Raw genomic sequence first — 20,459 nt, 5'->3', positions numbered from 1 at the left:
TCAGTAATTGATTATCTCAATTATCTTTAGTGGATTATCTACAATGAGGATTAGCTCACCGAAAAAAATTAAAATTTCATCTCCAAGTCATACTGAATAATTAAACAATGTGAGGCATAAATATAATTTGTGTACAATGCTCATAATCTTTTGTTTCATTTTTCTACTCCATGTAACCTCATGTGAAGCAGACTATAACCAGAGAGTGCTAAATTGATGGCTTAACATCTCTACAGCTGATACTGTAAATTTGCACAATTTTTAATCCATATGCCTATCTAATTCCCATGCTCATACTGAGCATTAAATGCTAAGCACATCAGGATGCTCAGAAATAGCCCACCTCAAACTAACTTGCCAAGCAGAAATCAGTCCATTCACTAATCCAACAAATTTGCATTGAGCACCTACCACAGGACAACATGATCAGGAATTACTGCAATAGTGGGGCTACCAACTAACAGGAGTATCCTGATTTTGCCCAAGGTGTTCAAGGTCATGGCCAAGGCCAATTCTGTCTACACAAACATTAAGTTAGTAGGTGAGTGTAGCTACCAACATTTTTTAGATGTATGAAGGTTATCTAATTCCCTACTATGAGCATATATGGAAGCAAGTCTGTAACCCAATTTGACCACACATGCTAACATTGATTAGCAAGTAGTCACAAAATCGTACATACAATGTGGTCTGTCCATTCAATGACATCCCAGGACTCCATAATTTTAGGTGATCCAGCTTAGCTTAGAAGATTCACTTGGGGAAGATAAAACAATAATCTAGAGCAGGGGTGAGGAAATTTCTGCCCCTAAGCCAAATCTGGCCCTGCCTGGTTTTATAAATAAAAATCAACGGGAAAACAGCCATGTCCACTCTTTTACATATTATATATGGATGCTATCATGGGACAAAGGTAGAGTTGAGTAGTTGGAACAGAGACCATATGACTGGTAAAGCATAAAATATTTACAATCTGGTTGCTTATAGGAAAAGACTGCTGATTCTTATACTAGAAGCATCAGGTAATACGACATCCCTAAAGGTACAGACTAGAAGGCTTGCTAGGTTTTTATACCTTATTTGTACCAAGGTGGAAAGTATCCTTAAAATATTTTAACTGACCCATACTTCTCGAATAACACTCATTTCACCAATGTGAGCCCCTTCCAAACATCTACTATGCTAATCCACTAATTTCACCTGCTAAAACTCATTCCTAATATTTATTATGCTAGTCAGCAAAGTCTCTGGGGTTGTTCAAAAGTAAATATAACAGAAGTCCCCAGTAGCCCCATCTGGAGTATGACTTGGAGTATAAATTGCTAACTAGACATTCCTGGAACATGAACTTCTGATCAGGTCAACTGGTTGTCCCTAAAATGTGACTGAAACTAACTCACACACATTCATAATGTTGTCCGATCTACGCTGAAATAGTTAAAGTAAATTACAGACATCATAACACACGGACATTGACATTTACAGTAAAACATGATATACTATTCTCAAGTTTCCAGGGCTTGGTTCTAGAAGCATTTGCAATTCCTCCATATGGGGACATTTTACTGAATCATAGCTTCAAGCATTTTCTGGTAGATTGTACCAATGCTCTAAAATTCAGTCCCACTTACTGAAAATGTAACTGAAGTATAGCACCCTAATTATAAGGCAGGGCTGACCATGAAAAATGCATTTAACTCTTTTGCTGCTGTGATTTATAAAAACTTACACTTCAATTCCCCACGGATGATAAAGAAATTTTGCCTCACTTATTAAGTCCTGAACCACAAATGGAAATGTGCCACCTTACTACCTCTGGACTGGGAAATATTTAGAGCAAATATCAGTGCTCTTCTTTGCAAACAGACCAATAGGTTTTCCCAAACAACAGAGAAAAAGAATTATTCCGCATTAAGAAAAACAAAATAAAGAAGCTAATATTTAAGTATTACTGTTAAGAAACATTAAATTAAAATAACTAAAAGGTTAATATTTTATCTCACTTTCTTAATTCAGGATTTTAGTTAATTTCACTTTTTCCCCTTTGTTATGAATTAAATAAGATGTGTGCTTTTTTTATTATCCCATAAACAATATTCCCAGTCATTTCTGATTAGAAGCTTCTGAAATAAAAGTAGAACAATGGAAAAGTCTCTCTCATTTCAGCAAGCCACTGCTCCCTGAGACTCTCCTATACATGTCAGAGGAATACATGGATGATTTCCAGAGCTCCTAGAACATGCAGCTCTGAAGAATACCCCCATCATTCAAAAAGTCATGTTCCCACCATAACTCCCAACAAATATATTTGCTCCATTCATTAGGATTAATTTCCTGTAATACAGCTCTTCTGATTGGAAGAACTAAGAAGAGAATTTTTTAGCTAGAATTTTCCATGTTTTCAATCAGACAACAAAGAAATGCCACAGTAGGCAAAGCATTTGTTTTAAAATATATTGATACCCACTCACAAATAAAAGGAAGATCACAGAGTCAAGTATCAACCATTTTCCCAGCACCAAACTTGTACTGAATACTGCATAGAATTCCACCCTGTTCCTTCGCTGACACCGAAAATGAAATCCACACACAGGACACAAATAGGTAGTCCTGACCATTTTTCTGCAGACTCCGAATCAAGGAATGCTTTCAAAATGTCCTTGAATTAGAGATCCCCCCCAAGAGACAAGAGGTTTCTGTGTGTTTTCCTAAGGCTACTCCATCACTTCATATGGTACCAAACCGTCTCTTAAGTGATAATTAGGAGTCTGGTTGAAATTGTTCTAGCACTTTTGGCAATTAGTCATTAATTGGACTTGCCACTTCAACCCCTTCCTAATTGATACTCCTGAGAGAGGAGCTCTATGAGGGACCACTTCCTGTGGTGAGTTGTTCAGCAGAAACCATGGCATCCTTCCCTTTGGCAGAAGGTTTTCCTGCCCACCATGTCTCAGGTACCCTCACCTCAGACCAGGTCTTACCACTAGCCACACCAGCTGTGCCTATACAAGAAGAAATTTACTTTAACAAATGTTCCTGAGCTTGTCTTTATTTTTGTTGTTGTTATAATAATAGCATTTTCAAGCACTGTGTAGTTTAAAAAGTAATTTCATAGATAATATCTCATATAATCTCAAATTGAGACTGAAGACAGTTAAGAGACTGGCCCAAATTCACACAACATATAAGTTGTAAGCATCTGCTCAGCTCCACAGCCCCAAGCTAGCCAGCTTAAAGATTAAGACTCTATCCACCTCGCCACACTACTTCTCAGTGAGAAGGTCCCCTTCAAAGTATGGTCAGCTGACTCCAGATTTTTATCATCTTCAGAGGCATGGTCCAGATACTTTGATCTGCCATTTCTCTGTAGATTGACAGTCTGCAATTATGGGATGCACCAGAGGTCTTCTTAGGTAGAACAAGGTCTTTGTTTGGCCAAAAATCTTGATGACATCTCACAAATGAAGGATAAAGTCTCTGGAGGCATGGCCTAGATGAGCTCAAGGAAAATAAGAGGAAAGGGATGGGGGAGAGGGACAATATTCTGAAGGATAGTAAGAAATAAGCCAAAACGAGAGAGGAGCTGAGAGGGAGGTAGTCCAGCCTCTCTGTACGGGAGATGATCAATATCACTCTGGGGATGAATAGATTAGAAATTTAAAGAACAGGAGTGTTTATTATTCAGTCTTAAGTTGTTTGCCTTTCTGTAATCACATGTCATCCCCAGAGGCAGACAGGGTGAGGTAAGAGAGGAACCCAGGGAGCAAAATTTCAGGAGGCGCTTACTCTCAGCGTCATGTGGTGCTGGCTGCACCCCTGGACATTACCTGCAGGGCACTGAAGCATTTGATATAAAGTATATTCCAATTAAAATAGTCTAATTAGAAATGACCTCAACTTCTAATTAGAAATGACCAAAGCTTAGGTAAAGCCTGAAACACACACAGCCTTGTGTAGGCGATATTTCAAAAAAATGAAAGAATTAGAGCAGGAACCAGCACAAAGCGATAAGCTTCATAATAGGATTACATACTGCTTGGCACATACATATTCATTTTGGTGAAGTGAATCAGAAGCTGAAATAATTAAGCAAAAGGAGAAAAACCAGAACTAGAGATCACTGGAAAAATGTATATCCCTCCCCCAGGAATTCCAAGTGATATGAAGAGGTACACTGGTCGTCACACTACTCATGGTCTAGGGTTTGCAGATAAATTTAATTAACAGAGTGATTCTGGCCACCTGGAGAGTCTCAGAATACCCAAGTGATTGGTAATTGGCTATAGTTACATGTGTAGTGTTGTTGTTATATAGCGAGGATACCAAAAAATTGTATACAAGTAGACACTTTGGTCAGCGTTGCTCAAGCAGTAGTTCGCCATCATCAGAAGTGTCTGGATGTTGATGGGAACTACTTTGAGCACCTCTTGTAATTGCAGAAGTCTAATGTGACTTGTATTCATCTTTTGTTATCGGTATATATTGAGTATTACAATTTTAATAGCTTTTTCCTTTCTTAAAACATGTAAACATTTTTTTGGCACCCTCTGTATTCACAACTGAATATCTCCTATTTATCAAGTTTCCTGGATGCCTTCTTACATGTTTATGATCAATAAAGTTGCTTTTGTCTCTCAGTCTACAGCATCCTTTCAGCTGTAAGGGGAGGTAAGAGGAAGAATTATGACAAAAATGAGGAAAAGGGCCTCAGCAGTGGTGTAGTGTTTCTCCAGCCTCAGACTAGTTCTACTCATCTATGACCAAGGACAGTGTGGGAAGCCATGAAGGATATCCTGACTCTCAGATTACAAACTTTAGCTCATCTGTAAAGATGCAAAAGCCTCAGAATAACCATTGTAGTATCTGAGCCAAAGACCTTATGGTCCAATGGAAAGCACTCTGGGCTGGAGGGCGAGGAGACTCGAGGTCTTTGTCATGACTCATTTCTGCCCTGGTCATATGGGCAGGTACCAGAATCAGGTCCTTCCAGCTCTGCTACCAACCAACTATGACTTCAGGCAACTCACGGAGCCACTTCTGGACTTGATTTCCTCATCTGTCAAAGAATACCAGAATCCTAGAATTGCAGTGAGGACAAAATGCAAACTTTTCTAAATGTAAACTTTTTAAAAGTAAAACAACGCTGTGCAATGATGAGGGATTACTCCCATTACTCTACTATTTTTATGGTTGCAGTTTTTTTAACAACAATAAATATTGTTTATTTGAGACCAGGTGGTATAATTAGGTGATATGAGTGGCAGACCCTGCTGGTTGGCCAACCAAATGTCCATTCGCAGTCCTTTCTCCCCTGCCTGGCTCCTCTGTGGAGACTGGAAAAGCTAAGTACTCACTTTCCTAAATACTCAGATAACAAGGAGTGAACGCAGGACACCTTCAGTTCCCCATCTCCAGACTTAGAATTATAGAGGAAAAGGAAATCCCTATTTGTTTAACCTCCGTTAGTTACCTGCACCGAAAAGCATTTCTGACTGATACAACATATCCTAACTACTTCATGGTCCTTTGTCTTCTATGAGAAATTTCTCTCCTGGTGATCTGTTCAGACAAAGGGTTCAGCTGAAAAAGTAGAGAGGAAAATGTTTCCTCCAAAGACTCATAAGCAATACAGGGACAATAAAGAAAAATGGACAAATTTTCTCCCAGAAGTAGGTTAGGATATCACTATGATATCAGGCTACTGGATCTTCTCAACTTCATACATTTGTCTCGCCAAGACTCCCAGCCTATAATGAAACCTTATCTACTACCCTACAGGGTTCTAATGATCAAAAGATTTAATGGCTGTAAAAGCTCCATATAGACTATAAAATGCCTCATAAAGGTTGAGTTTACCCAGGAGTCCATCTTAGGTCCTGTTCTCATCCTATAAAATCTGCTTCTATTTAGACATCTATGCTCACAGTTCTATTTTCATCTCCTGTGTCTACAGTGAGCTCGTGTTCTGTATTTCCAGCTACCTCCTGAACACCTTTGCCTAGATGTCCTAAAATCACCTCATATTCAGCATGTCCATAGCTGAACTTATCACCATTCTCCACGAAGTCATTTCTTGCCTCTCTTCCGGGTTTCCAGGAATAGACACCACCATCCACCGGTCTTCCACAGGCAGAAATTGAGTAATTTTCAACTCCTCTCTCTTCTCCTCTGTGCTCTAACTCAAAAATAACTCCCTCTCTGTTGCCCATGATCCTGGCCCATCATTTTTTTATCTGAACAGTAAAGTTTTTTGACAATTCTCTCTGTCACCAGTTTTCTGAACTCCAGCCTAGACAGGGATTATCCCAGAAGTCAAATTGGATCCTATAATCATCTCCCTTGAGAGTTCACAGGTTCCACAGACCCATCAAATGATGCTCGACACTGTAGGATGGCCCAAAAGGCCCTTCTGAGTCCCACTCTACCTTATCTTCAGCCTCATTCCTAGCCCCTCTCCTTCCTATTCTTAACCTTCTTCTCTCCCTGGATCCTTATGTCCAAGAGGCGCCTGATGATTTTCACTTCTGCCCATTTCTTGCGTTTTTCTTTTCATTCCGTTGTCATCATTTTAGTCCAGCCTTTAGTGTATTACAAGTATGTCTGGGTTATTCCAGGAACCTCCTAATGGGGGTTCCCACCTTTCTTTGCTCTAATCCACACTGTACTATCCAATCAAATAAAGTTATTTAAAAGACTCCTTTGACAAAGGTCCCATTCTCTATAAATACACTTCCTGCTTCTCAGCCTGGCTTCCAGGACCCTCACAGCCATGCTTCTTCTTCATATTCCAGCTCCATCTTTCACTCTCCCTGAGAGGTACCCGTCACTCCAGACCACCAATACTCGCCACTCCTTGAACACCACTAGGCCTTTCCATCCCACGTCTTTCTCATTCTGTTCCCTGAGCCTAGAATGCTACCTCCTCCCTATCTGCCCAGCCTTTAGTCTTAGCTTTCCTGCCACCTATTTCTATAGGCTGCTGTCTTTTCAGGGCTCAAGCCAGAAATGAGCTCTTCTTCCTCTAAAGTTTCATAGCTCTTAATTTAAACTGCACTTTGTGGGTTTATCATCGCGTGCCTTACCTTGTAATCATTTAGGTTCAAAAGCCATATTTTAGGCCAGCCGAGTGGCTCAGTTGGTTAAGAGCTTGCTCAAGAGTTTGAGCTCTGAGCAACAGCGGTTCGATGCCCGGCCGAGCTGAGCTGCCGCTAAGCTGCCAATAGATAGCAGGATGGCTCAGCTAAAAAAAAAAAAAGGCCTTTTTTTACATAGCTTGCACGTAACACAGTGCCTCCCACATTATGGATGCAAAATTGCTGAATAAATTGTTCAATAAATACCTATTAGATAAAATCTACTTTCCATCTGAAAGCACTTTCACATGTATTACCATGTCACAACCACCACCTGAGGGAGGCAGAACCAATATTATTGTTCCCTTAATACTAGGAGCAGAAAGGTTAAGGAATTGTCCTTATATCTCCCTGGAAGGCTGTGGTAGATAAACAAAACTCACTTGTCCTTGCTTTCTACACTGATGGGGCTTTTTCTGCTCAGCTCTGTGCTCATTGTTCTCAATCTGTCTGAGCCTTTCTGGTCCCAAAGCAACTTGCCTCTCCCTGACTTTCCACTTTGTGTTCCAACCCCACGCTCGGTAGTTCCAGAACACGGCCTCCTGCCAGAATCTGTCCCCGCCCTCAGTGTCATCTGTCTCAGGGACTCAGTGAGAAGCAAGGAGCTAATGTGCCGGAAGTCTGCTGCCCTCCTGTGATGAAAGGTGCAATCTTCACTACGTCTTGAGACAGAGCATCCCCAGGTCTGTTGTGAAAGCGGACGCTGTGCCTTTTCCGCAGCTTCCCGCGAGCAGCAGGAAGCCATTATCCCAGCCCATTGTTCTCTTCATTGGACACTGTCTCTTAAATATACCATTTTTCTCATTTTCATTAATAATCCTTCTTTAACACTTGATCAGCCTCGCTGTCTGCTCTAGGTTAAAGCCTATTATTCCATTAGAGTTTGACATTTGGAATGCAATGAGGCATTCATGCACAGGTAGTGCAAATGGGGAAACTGTCTTGAATCTGGGCTTTTTGCATCACACAGTTTGGAAAATAGGAGGGGCAATAAGAAAAAGAAGGCTGCTCTGTGCCAGTCACAGGGCACTGAGTCCCAGACAAGCCATGTCACTGCTGATGGGCTCAGGACACCATGTGAACTTTTCTGCCACCTGGGGATATTTGTCAGGCAGGTATATCTCCTAGATCGTGTGTCTAGAATGAGCCTGGAGCAGCAGAAAGGAAATTAGGCAACAGGCCTAATGACAAGTCAGTGAGCCTAAAGCAATGTAATTGAATGCGTCTGCCTTTCCTGACTGACTCTCCAGTGTTGGGGCAGCCTGTGATTATGAGGACATCAGACGACATTCACTGGCTTCTGGTATTGTCCACGGTGCTACTGTCAGGTGTGTTGGGTGAGAGTAATTATCAGGCCTAGAGAGCAGCCACAGAAGTAGAGGGTGACGTCACCTTACATGAGTAAGGCAGCCAGCAAATCTCCTGATTTTCCTTCCTGAACCTGTCAAGCAAAAATAACCCTTTATATTTGGTTTATTTAGTCAGCACACACTTACTGAAGACGTACAGTGTAGGTGCTGCATAGCTCCCTGCCCCCATGGAACTTACAGCCTTTCAGCTTCATTCTGACTATACTCCTCCACATAACAAAGGAAAAGTCAACTTCAATTTTGAGATGCAGAGGAAATAAAATCTCAGTGGGTATGAAAACCTGGGCTTGTAAGAAATATACATTTCTTTAATTTGTGATAATCAAGGTAAATCCAACTGTAAATCTCCATGTTGCCAGGCCAGAGGGAAATTCAGTCAGACACCACTGGCAATAGGTGGCGCTAGGAAAATGGCGGTAGAGATGAACATTTAGCCCATCATGGCTGTCGATGTCATCCTCATTGATCAAGCCCACCGTGGTCCTTCAAGATACAGTGGTCCTCTGTTTCCATGTCATATACAGGGCCCAAGAATCTTTGCTGATGATGGGGGTCCTGGTATCTAGAGCCCCGTCTCCCCAGGCCCATTACATGGCCACCCCCACTGAGCTACTGCAACTTTCCGGGGTGCTGCTGTGAAGCCAAGTGTGGGTTTGTGATGAAGGTGAAACATCCCAATTTCTGGAAACCTTTCCCTCCTCTCTCCCACCCCTGTTGAAAACACCAGGTATAATCTTGTTTTTCAGCTTAGCTCCTCCAAAAGAACAAAGACATCGACTTCCAGCAGCTTCTATTTTTCACACAGCCAAAAATTTCTGAATCCCTGATTCCAAAGCTCACTAAGGGCCTAGCAACCTGCTTAAAAGGAAGAAGAAAAATAAAGAGAGAACAAACACTAATTAGCAGTCAAATATATTATGCTGGCACAGAGATAAAGGAACAGAAATGCTGGAAGATGTAACATCCATCACCTTGGGCTCCACCTCAAATCCCAGTATGGTCATACACCCTGCAAATGTTGTGGCAAATGTTGGGAGCTGCCTGCTGCTCATGGCTGCCTCCCATCCATCAACAGATCCTGAGACTTGCAATAACATGGAACTATGGGAAACCTTCTTTAGCTCACATAAATCAGCCACATGAAGAGGGGAACACAGGCATCCAGCAGTCATCCCCAACCCAGACCCCTGCCACCAATATAACTTCACGCTTATTCCTATCAGACTAGAGCATACTATGACCTGACCCACTCCCCCATATCAGCTCTTCCCTTGCCTTATCTTCCTGCATGTCTCCCAATGCTAATTTACATTAGCAAAAGCAACTATTCTCCTTTTTCTTATTCCAGTCTTCAGGCCCCTTACTTCTTTCTAAGACAACTAACTGAGGTACTCACTGGGAGAGGCCACGGAACCCTCCTGAGCACCCCTGTGGCAGGTCACCTGTGACCTCAGTCCCCTGTAACCAGAATGCATTAAGAGCGGATGAGCACGCAGAAGAGGAGGCAAGTAGCAAATATGAATAGGGCCCACGCCAATGTATCAGGCTGGAAGGGAGGTGAAAGAGCCTAAGGATGGTGAAAACCCAGTTTAAAAGATTGAATCGGTTGAATGGTTGATGGATCAATTCAGTGATTTTATTCAAAAATCTGTGCGGACTTTGCCATGCAGTTACCATTCTGGGATCACTTCCAAAAGAGACAAAAAAGCCTACCACATGGTTTTAGTGTTCAAAGATATTCTACGTAATATGACAGAAAGGGCATATACACATACTCATACATCTAAATGCCAATAATGATCATGACAACAGCTAATATACATTGAACACATATCAAGTGCTGAATGCTGTACTAAATATTGCTAGGCTAAAGTAATATTTTATTTACTCATCACAACATCCTTCTATGGTAGGCATTAACATTAGCTCCATTTGCCAATGAGAAAACTGAGGCACAAAGATTTTTTTTTTTCTGATTTGACCAAAGTCCTGTACTGCAATAGTCTAATCTGGCAAGGATACTATATAACAGTTCATTATGTTTTTATTTCTAATAGCAAAAAAGGTAGAAATTATGTAACTATCAAACAATAAAGGAATGCTAAATTAATTATAAGGGAACCATATGATAGAATACTATGCAGCCATTAAATTCATCTATTGAAAATAAAATAACACAGGAAAATGCTCATGATAAATGTTAATGAAAAAAGAACAGGCTATAAAAATGTGTATGCTGTATAATGCCAATTATGTGTGTGGTGGAGAGGGGGAAGTGAGAGAAGGAGGTAGAGAGAAAGAGAGAAAAAAGAGATCAGAAGGAAATATATCCAAATGTTCAGAGTGTCAAAACTTCAGTTTGCATGCTTCGAATGCACACTTTATTACACCTTAATTATACTTCAGTTAAGTTGTTTAAATATGTTAACAGAGGATTTCTGGTGAAATCATATATGATTTTAATTTCATTTCCTAATATCTAAATATCCTATAAGGATTATACATTGCTTAATAATCATGGAAAATTAATGTTAATTTTTAAAAAGGGTTTATAAAGGGAGCTCTGGTAGTAAGATTAAAGAAGAAATTTCTGATTTCACTGCTATAGGATGGGACCCTGGCACATTTTTGTTTTCTTAACTCCCAGGTGGTTCTCAGATGCAGTCAGGGACGGGAACCACTGACGTACGCAGAGCACCTAGCTCGAGTATTTCTCAATACTCAATGCTTGATAAATTGTGGCCAGCACCATTATCATTCGTCGTCACTGTTGTTGTTATGCTCTTCAGCACTATTGGCAGATGAACATCCTCATATTGAGTGGGAAAAAGAATGTCTGGGTGGAGCAGGTGGCTCACTGGCGGATTCACTGGAAACATCAATGGGTAACCAGGCGTCAGAGCTGGTGGTATTTTCCTGTCACAGGCTTTCATTTCCCAGGCCTGTGGGATTAGTAATGCAGAGCACTTCCAGACTATTAGCATATAGAACTACAACGCAAAAAACTTTTTACTAAAATTAACGATGCCAGGCCAGCCATAAAGAAATTCATCTCCCAAGTGACATGCTCAGCAGAGCTGCACCAACTTCTGTAACAGATGTCTAGACGATTTGACTTTGAAATATATACCCCAAACCTGAACAGCCGGAAGTTTCCCAGCCAGTGCCCAGCCAAAGTTCAAAACCAGAGACCAAGCAGGGATAGAGGATTTGAAGATTATAAATAAACGTATTCATAGGGAAAGCAGAGCGAGGATAGCAAGCTAAAATTGATTGCTCAGGGAGGATGACTCATCAATGAAACCAAAAAAGACCATCTTGCGGAGATCGCGCAGCAAGACAGCTCATTGTCCTTAAGCATTAACTGCCTGTCACACCAGGCCTCCCATCAGTAGACTGCGAAGCCCAGAACTGGCCTCGTTAAGCTTTCTAGACATCCCCACCCAGCAAAAAAGCAATCTACTTTCCCTCTAGCTCTTTGAATCTCTGCATGGCAATGAAAGGAACCTCATCCAAACTTGGTGCCCTAGATTCCCAGTGTGTTAGCCAGTTGAAAGGATTTGGCCTGGGTCAGTCTGGCTGCCTGAGCACTTGAAGACATTACAGTTTTTATTGAATATTGTAGAGCTAAGGATTTTCACAGGCGGATGGGTTCAGGCCAAGAGCAACCTGAGGGAATCCCCAGCTGCTGAGACAGTGGGAAAGCTACTCCTCCTGCCTTAAGCATGTCTCTTGAGGGGTCAAAACAATACAGCTACGCCATGCACAATGCTGATTTCCTGCTACCTACTTCTGCAGTATGGCAGGTGTGTTTTAAGACACTCAAAAGTTTTAACTCCAGAGCCTTGAGATTTTACTACAATGACAAGCCTCTAAATGATACCAAGAATCAAGGTACCAAGAACAGTAAATTATTATGAGGAAAATCAACAGAAATAACATTCACCCCACAAATATTTTTAAACCCTGGATGTGAAAAAATACTGTGATCACTGGGGTTGGGAGATGAGGCAAACATCAATCCTTTTATTAAGGAACCCAAGGCCTAAGGAGAGGTGATAAATAGGCTATGAACCTAAAGACATAGGCAGGAAATGATGAGGTCACACAGGAAGCACAGCTAAGGTCTAAACTGTTAGGATAGGGGAGAGATGGCTTCTGTTTGGTAGAGTGTGTCAGAGGAGATTTTCAGCAGTTGATGTATTTGAGTTGGCCTTTAGATAAATAAGATGGAAACATGCCTGGATGTTAATACCTCATACCACAAAGAGGGTGGGGTCCTTTCAGAGGGCCTGAACCATCACAGGACCAGCAAAGCCTAAATGGGGGTCAAGAGAACGCCTACCACAGGCTAGTCAAGAATTATAGAGAAGTCAGCAAATTAGACTGGAAGCCACCAAGCGGGGCCAAGGGCAGGGATAAGTCACCAATATATGCACAAGTGACAGCAAGCACCCGAGTCCAATACACCATCTGAGATACTAGCTGGCAAGGACTGGTAAAGAAGAAAGAAGACAGGCTAAATATATTGTAGCACACCTGTACAGCAGACTATGATACACTTGTTAAAGGTAATGATATACTGTATATTTACTGACATGAAAAGTTACTTATAGGGCCAGCCGAGTGGCGCGATGGTTAAGAACTGGCTTGGGATGCCAGAGGGCCCCGGTTCGGATCCCACATATGAGGGCCAGTGACACTGCCCTCCATAGCTAAGATGCTGAACAACAGCTCAACCTGGAGCTGGGCTGCCGTGAGTCACCGGGGACGGCGTAGGCTGCAGCCCCTGCTGCAGTGGGTTGCCATGGGCTGCAGTGTGTAGCCAGCAGCCAGCGTGAGCGGCCAGTAGCCTCAGTGAGCGGCTGTCCAGAAGCCGGCGACTGATCTGCCTCGCATGGGAAGAGCGTAATAATGGTGCCAACTTGGGCCAGTGAAGCAACGTCTTCCACAACTGGATTGAAGAACAAAAGGACAGCAACTTGTCTGTTCCCCTTCCCCCAATTCCCCAGCACTGTTCCCATCCCCCCAATTCCCCAATAAAAGTCTTTAAAAAAAAAAAGAAAAGTTACTTATAGTGTATTAAGGACAAAAAAAAATGGAGGTTAAAGAATGTCTCATACAAAAGATAATCTATGAAAAAAAAAAAGATTATGTGTGTATAAAGATGAATTCTACTCTAATAACTTATGTGTACAAGAAACATTTTATTTCTTCATGCCAACTTGGATTTACCTTTGAGGTCTCCATCTGTCAGAAAGTTCCATCTCGATTGACAAAAGGGCATCCTACATCACGTTGCTACAGCTGCACAAGAATCTCAGAACCTTAGATGGTGCCCAGAAAACAAAATATAGCCTCTACTGTCCAGTGCATCACCCTCGCCTCCAATCACCTCATTGCCCATGTTTGCATGCTCCTTGAAGTGTGCCACACATATAATGGGAAAACCTAAAATAGCAACAGCTTAAACAAGACAGAACTACTTCTCTCACATATAAAAGAAGTCCAGAGGTAAGCAATCTATGGCTGGTATGGCAGTACCACAACAGGGCCTTGTCTGTCTGTCCCACCACCCTAAAACATGGCTTCCATCCTCAAAGTCATCTTGTGGTCCAGAAAGGGCTGCTAGAGATTTACCATCCCATCCTCATTGCAGGTCAGGAGGAGGATGACAAGCAGAAGAGAAAAAAAGAAAAAAAAACCTCTCTTCCTTGAAGTGCTGCACAAAATAACCTTTTCTTCATCACATAGCTGCAAGGGAGATTAGGAAATATTGTCTTTATCCCAGGTGGGCATGCGCCCATCTAAAATGCAGGGTCTGTGGCTAAGAACAAAGGAGAGACTGAATGTAGTGGTAAACAATTAGCTCTGTCTGCCACAGATGTGTAAGTTGAGAAAAGAGGGATGACAGCTAAGCTTTGAGGATCATTAACATTTGAGAGAGAAGCAAAGGACAAGCAACCCACAGAGGAGCCTGAGAAGAAGCCGTCACAGGGAAATCCTGATGAGAATGGTGTCAAGAAAGGAAAGGGGAGGATTTTTCACACTGAGGGAATGGTTGATAGGGTATGACAATGCCAGAAAAAAATGTTCATTATTATCAATATGAGATAACTCAATTGTCCATAGAAAACAGACCTCTAAAAAATAAAACTTCAGAGACTCTTTCTTTTGTTATACTCTGCCCATGCTTAGGATTGTCCTAAATTCAATAGTTAGATAGACTCCACCTTGTCAAAGGGGCCTGTATGGTTACTATTCCAGACAGGGCCGTCCATGCCTGCTTATCCTCAGTGGCAACAGCCACACAATTCTGGTGCATTCTTCATTGTTTTGCCTTATTTGTTCCTTGAATTCTCATGGTTTCACAAGCACAAATACACTGAGCCTTCTTATAAGGAATTACTAGATCAGGCTGACTCAAGGTGAAAGACATATACCTATTCATAATGTAACATTAAAAAAGCAGCTAACATTTATTAAATGCTTATTATATGCCAGGCACTATACTAACTGCTCAATAAGTATTAGGGGTGTGTGTGTGTGTGTGTGTGTGTGTGTGTGTGTGTGTGTGTGTGTGTGTTTACTCATGCTCAAGCATGCACACACATACGCATACACACACACACACACACACATCTGGGTATAATTAATCCTCAAAATGCTCCTTGAAGTAGATATTTTTATCCTCATTTTACAGGCAAGGAATCAAAGGGTCAGACAAGCTAAATGGTTTGCCTGGGGCAGAGGTCATCCATCACCACGTCCACTGCTGCTTCTACACACATTGCTGCCTCCATAGCAACAATACATTTTAGCAATTTTCTCATTAATTTTAGGTACAACTCCTTTCTTCCACACTCAAATTTTGTCTGTCACCCTCTGGGCTATGATAAGTTGGAAACCTAATTAGTGAGCTAGTGACAACGAGGGTTTACACAGAGCAGATCATTATTTTCCTCCTAGTAGGGAGCAATTCAGAGGGACCTGGAAGTCAGGGGTTCTCCAAATCCCCTGGATTCTTGCAGACACCTTTGATCTGCTCATCTGGATAATAATAATGATGATGACTAATTTATACTGTACACATATTCTAAGCATTTAACCCATATTAACTCATTTAATCCCTGCCTGATGACCTTATGAGGTAGACATTATTATTATCCCTATTTTGCAAATGAGAAAACATGAAAAAAATGAACGAAAAGGTCAAGTAACTTTTCTATGGTTTTTCTAAAAACCATAGTTAGCAAATATTAAAGTTTGAATTTGAACACAAATAGAAAGACTCTGGAACCTGAGCACTAACCACTCTGGTACCATTGTTGGTTTTTTTCTGGGGTTTTTTTTCTTTTTTTTAAGATTTTTTTTGGGGAACTGGGGGGACGGGAACAGCGCCAGGGAACCGGGGGAAGGGAAACAGACAAGCCGCCGTCGTCCCATTCTTCAATCCAGCTGCGGAGGACGCCGCCCCACCAGCCCAAGTTGGCGCCACCACTGCGCTCCTCCCGGGCGAGGCAGACCAGTCGCCGGCCCCTGGACAGCCGCCCACTGCAGCTGCTGGCTGCTCACACTGGCTGCTCACGCTGGCTGCTGGCCACATACGGCAGCCCATGGCAACTCACTGCCACAGGGGCCGCAGCCCATGCCGTCGTCAGCGACTCACAGCAACCCAGCTCCAGGCTGAGCTGTTGTTCAGCATCTTAGCTGTGGAGGGCAGTGTCACCGGACCCCATATGTGGGACCCGAACCGGGGCCCTCCGGCATCCCAAGCCAGCTCTCAACCATCGCACCACTCGGCCGGCCCCTGTTTTTTTTCTTTAATGGGCGAGGGGAAATAGTGGAAGAGTGGGTTATTTGAAAGGACATCTTGTCTGAACCTTCCTAGCACTCCTCAACAAACCTATGTTAAAGGATCAAGTCCTGGCAATTCTCCCCAGGGTTTCTGCTTCTCTAAAAAAGGTGACGGGCACTATAACCCCTTCATCTTCCTAACCACATTTAGAAGCCACCCTAGCCCCTTTGATATCCAGACGCCCTATAATGTTAGTAAATGCAGGTGTCAGGGCCTGACTACCCATCAATCTGTGAACCAGTAACTGGAGATATTAACAGCTTCTAGGGATCAATTCCAACTGCAAAAGGTAACAAGGGCCTGGCCAACAGGCTGGAATGGGGAAGTGCACAGAGCTGAGTGCTCAGTAGGGAAAGACAACCTCAGTGACATTCAAGCCAAGAGGAAAATGCTGTGTGAAATGAGGCAGGATGGCATAATGTCTTTAGTCAATCAACAACGTTAACTGAGGCCCCACCATTTCTGCTGAGAGGACAGGTGCTGGTGTTGAGAAGAGATATAAGACAAATAAAAAACACACACGGTCTCCTCCCTCCAGGAACTAATGATCCACCATAAAACCTCAACGGTCCACAACAGTTAGCAACAAATTTGCTCTGGTCAATCAAATTTGCTAGCTAGTTGAGAATTACTACATAGACCACTCAAGGATTGTTAATTTTCTAGAATCAAAATAAAACAAAAGAGGTCACCTATTTTTGTTTTTTTAACCCAAATGAATTAAGAACATTGAGAAACTGGTGATCTACTTTTGGCACTACTAGCCTTCCTTTTCAGGTGCACTGTTCTTCCTTAATCCCCTCCAGCATATCATTCATCATCCCCTATAGATTACCAAGAGCCTCATGTTCTCTCCATTTCCAAGTCTTTCAAACATACCGATGGAAAACAACCTGAAAGTACTGAGGTGTAATTGGACAATGTGTTTTTTGCATTTTAATGGGGTTCAGATCCTTAAATGAAAGGCATGAAATTAATGGTGAATTTCAGTCATTTGTTAAATGAATATGGCAAGTGCTCAGAGGTAGGCACTACTGAGGTTTTTTTCCATATGGTATGACATTGTTTAAAATGATTAAATTAAAATTACAATCAGATTTTTTAATGAGTAGGCAGGGTAGATCAAATCAAATATACAGATAATCAAAAACTAACTGTTGTCCGTTTCAGTTCTGACTAACTCAATATCTGACTATTAACAAGGAGCTAGGATGCATAGAGACCACGCCCTATTTCTATACCCTCAGCACCTAGCACAATACTATACACATTGTGAGCAATGTTTATTGAACTGAACTAAAGAGGGTAATTGTACAACTTTATTTTACTTCTTATGTTTTTTTAATTTAATAGAAGAAGACCTCAGTGAAAACTGAAAGGTTCAGAAGCAAAGCAGCATTAGCAAAAGAAAATAGAGATCAAGGAATCTAAATAATCCCCTAATTAGGCAATGAATCCCTGAGAATAGAAAATTAACCATCATTATTTTAACCACTATTACAGCTTTACTAAGACTAACCATTACTACTGAGAACATACAGAATGTGATTTGAACTTGCCTTTTCATAAAGCCAAAATATACTGAAGTCCACATTAGAAAATATACTACAGGTATTGACGATAATATAAATGTTATACTAAAATATTACTAAAAATGGTTTTAGTTTTTTTTAGATGAAAATATATGTAAAGTAAGGTGGAGAAGGGGCAGAAAAAAATAACTTCAAATGGGTTAAGTGCTGTTTTCATAAGAAAATGCTTAGGTTCAGGAATTTCTTCACTTTCAGCTAAAGATGGTAGATTGATCACATGCATTTAATTCTGATCTTTCCCTTAAGCTCTCTAAAATCATAGTACAGGATAATTTTAAGGTACAAATTCAAAAGAACAATGGGAAAAAAGATAATATATTTTATAAACTAGAAATAAGAATCGCAGGTAAATTCAAGTTATCTGGCTTAGCAGGCCCCAAGTAAACTTAATTCTATGCCAGCAGGACAAGAGCAAAGAACAAACCCAATTTATAGCACAAACCCCAACAGGCCCAGAAGGTAGCAGTGTCTGTGGCTATCAAGGTGAAGGTGAAGATAAAAGCAGGATGACTGATAGAAAATCTGCTTAAAAGCAAATAAAACAACACCCATGATTTCTCTCCTTCACTCAATGCTACTGGGTGACTCTCTTTCCCCAGCCCTGGTAGAGGACTAAAGTTTTATTCCATCTGAGGGCCCCTGGATTGGGAAACATCATGCCCATTTGAGGAAAAGGCCACTATCCTGAAATAAGGGCGATTAAGTAAATATATACATACTTAATGTTAAGATCCCTAGACTTCTTCCCTTACTTGGTTCCCAGAATGCCGACAGCCAGGCACATATACAAACACAAACACACACACACACACACACACACACACACACACACGACATAAGATTCTCTATGGAAATCTGATTAATCAAAGAGAACAGACCTAATAACATTGATAACTAGTAACAGAAGTTTCCCAAGGTAATACTAGCCCAGCCAGGTCTCCCTGTAGTGAAAACCATAGCAGAAAACCTCACAGTTTTTAATCTGCTCTACTGCCTAACACAAATCTACACAGACAGTCAAGAATCATCAGATGTTTGAGCAATGCATCTGTATGAAAGTTAGAGACTACAATAAAACAAACAAAAAATCAACTTGGAGGCTATGACAAAGAAAACTTCTGAAAATCTTATAATAATCATCAGAAAGATAAAAGAATATGTTGTACCACAAAACAAGAAAGGTATTCTAATTTTTTAAATGAATATTCAAAAAACAAGAGTTCTTAGAAATTAAAAGTATGATAACAGAAATGAAAAAATCAAAAGGAGAAATAGAAAATAATTTTGAGGAAATGTTACAAAAAGACTCAAATAAAAGAGGTGGAAAATTGAAGGAAAAATAAATGAAAATTGGCACATCAGTCCAAGATGTTGAACTTTCAAATAAAAACACCCAAAACTATAAAACTCCTAGAAGAAAACCTAGGCAGTAAACTCTTTGACGTAAATTTTAAGATATGTCTCCTTGGGTAGGAGAAACAAAAGAAAAAATAAACAAATGGGACTATATCAAATTAAAAAGTTTTTGTGCAGCAATGGAAACCATCAACAAAATGAAAAGACAATCTATTCAATGGGAGAAGATATTCACCAATGATAAATCTGATAGTGGGTTAATATCCAAAATATATAAAGAACTCATATAACTTAACACCAAAAAAAAAATCCAGTTAAAAACTGGGCAGAGGACCTGAATAGACATTTCTCCAAAGAAGACATACAGATGGTCAATAGACATATGAAAAGATGCTCAACATCACTAATCATCAGAGAAATGCAAATTGAAGCCACAATGAGATATCACCTCACACCTATCAAAATGGCTACCATCAATAAATTAACAAACAACAAATGTTGGTGAGGATGTGGAGAAAAGGGAACCCTTGTGCGCTGTTGATGAGATTGTAAATTGAGTCAGCCACTATGGAAACCAGTATGGAGGTTCCTCAAAAAAATTACCACATGACTCAGCAATCCCACTTCTGGGTATTTATCTGAAGAATCCAAAACACTAATTCAAAGATATATGCACCCCTATGTTCATTACAGCATTATTTACAATAGCCAAGATATGGAAGCAACCTAAGTGCCCATCAACAGACGATTGAATAAAGAAGTTGTGGTACATCTATACAATGGAATACTACTTGGCCATAAAAAAAAAAATGAGGCTTTTACCTCTGGCCGGCTGCATCTTTCTCGCCGCGGTATTGTTCCCTGCGAAACCCTGCCCTTTTCACGCCCAGCCTGTTAGGTCCTGCCCTCCGTGATCATGTCCAAGTCTCTGAAAAAGTTGGTGGAGGAGAGCCGGGAGAAGAACCAGCCGGAAGTGGACATGAGTGACCGCGGCATCTCCAACATGCTGGATGTCAACGGCCTCTTCACCTTATCCCACATCACACAACTGGTCCTCAGCCACAACAAGCTAACAACCGTGCCACCAAACATAGCGGAGCTGAAGAATTTGGAAGTGCTCAACTTTTTTAACAACCAGATTGAGGAGCTG

At 41.2% G+C, this 20,459-nt stretch overlaps 1 protein-coding gene across 1 annotated transcript in view; it reads left to right on the top strand.

The window, feature by feature from the left end:
• Positions 1–20,187: 20,187 nt before the first annotated feature.
• The window catches only part of LOC109393144 (ras suppressor protein 1), a 787-nt gene continuing 515 nt past the window's right edge, over positions 20,188–20,459 (top strand). Inside the window, exon 1 of the mRNA XM_019662087.1 lies at positions 20,188–20,455. Coding sequence (XP_019517632.1) covers positions 20,226–20,455 — 230 coding nt within the window. The 5' untranslated portion in view covers positions 20,188–20,225. The remainder of the gene's footprint in view (positions 20,456–20,459) is intronic.

The sequence above is a fragment of the Hipposideros armiger genome, unplaced genomic scaffold (genome assembly GCF_001890085.2).
Source record: "Hipposideros armiger isolate ML-2016 unplaced genomic scaffold, ASM189008v1 scaffold_366, whole genome shotgun sequence".
Lineage (NCBI taxonomy): Eukaryota > Metazoa > Chordata > Mammalia > Chiroptera > Hipposideridae > Hipposideros > Hipposideros armiger.
The sequence above is the reverse complement of the archived record's forward strand: the minus strand, read 5'-3'. Positions and strand labels throughout refer to the sequence as shown.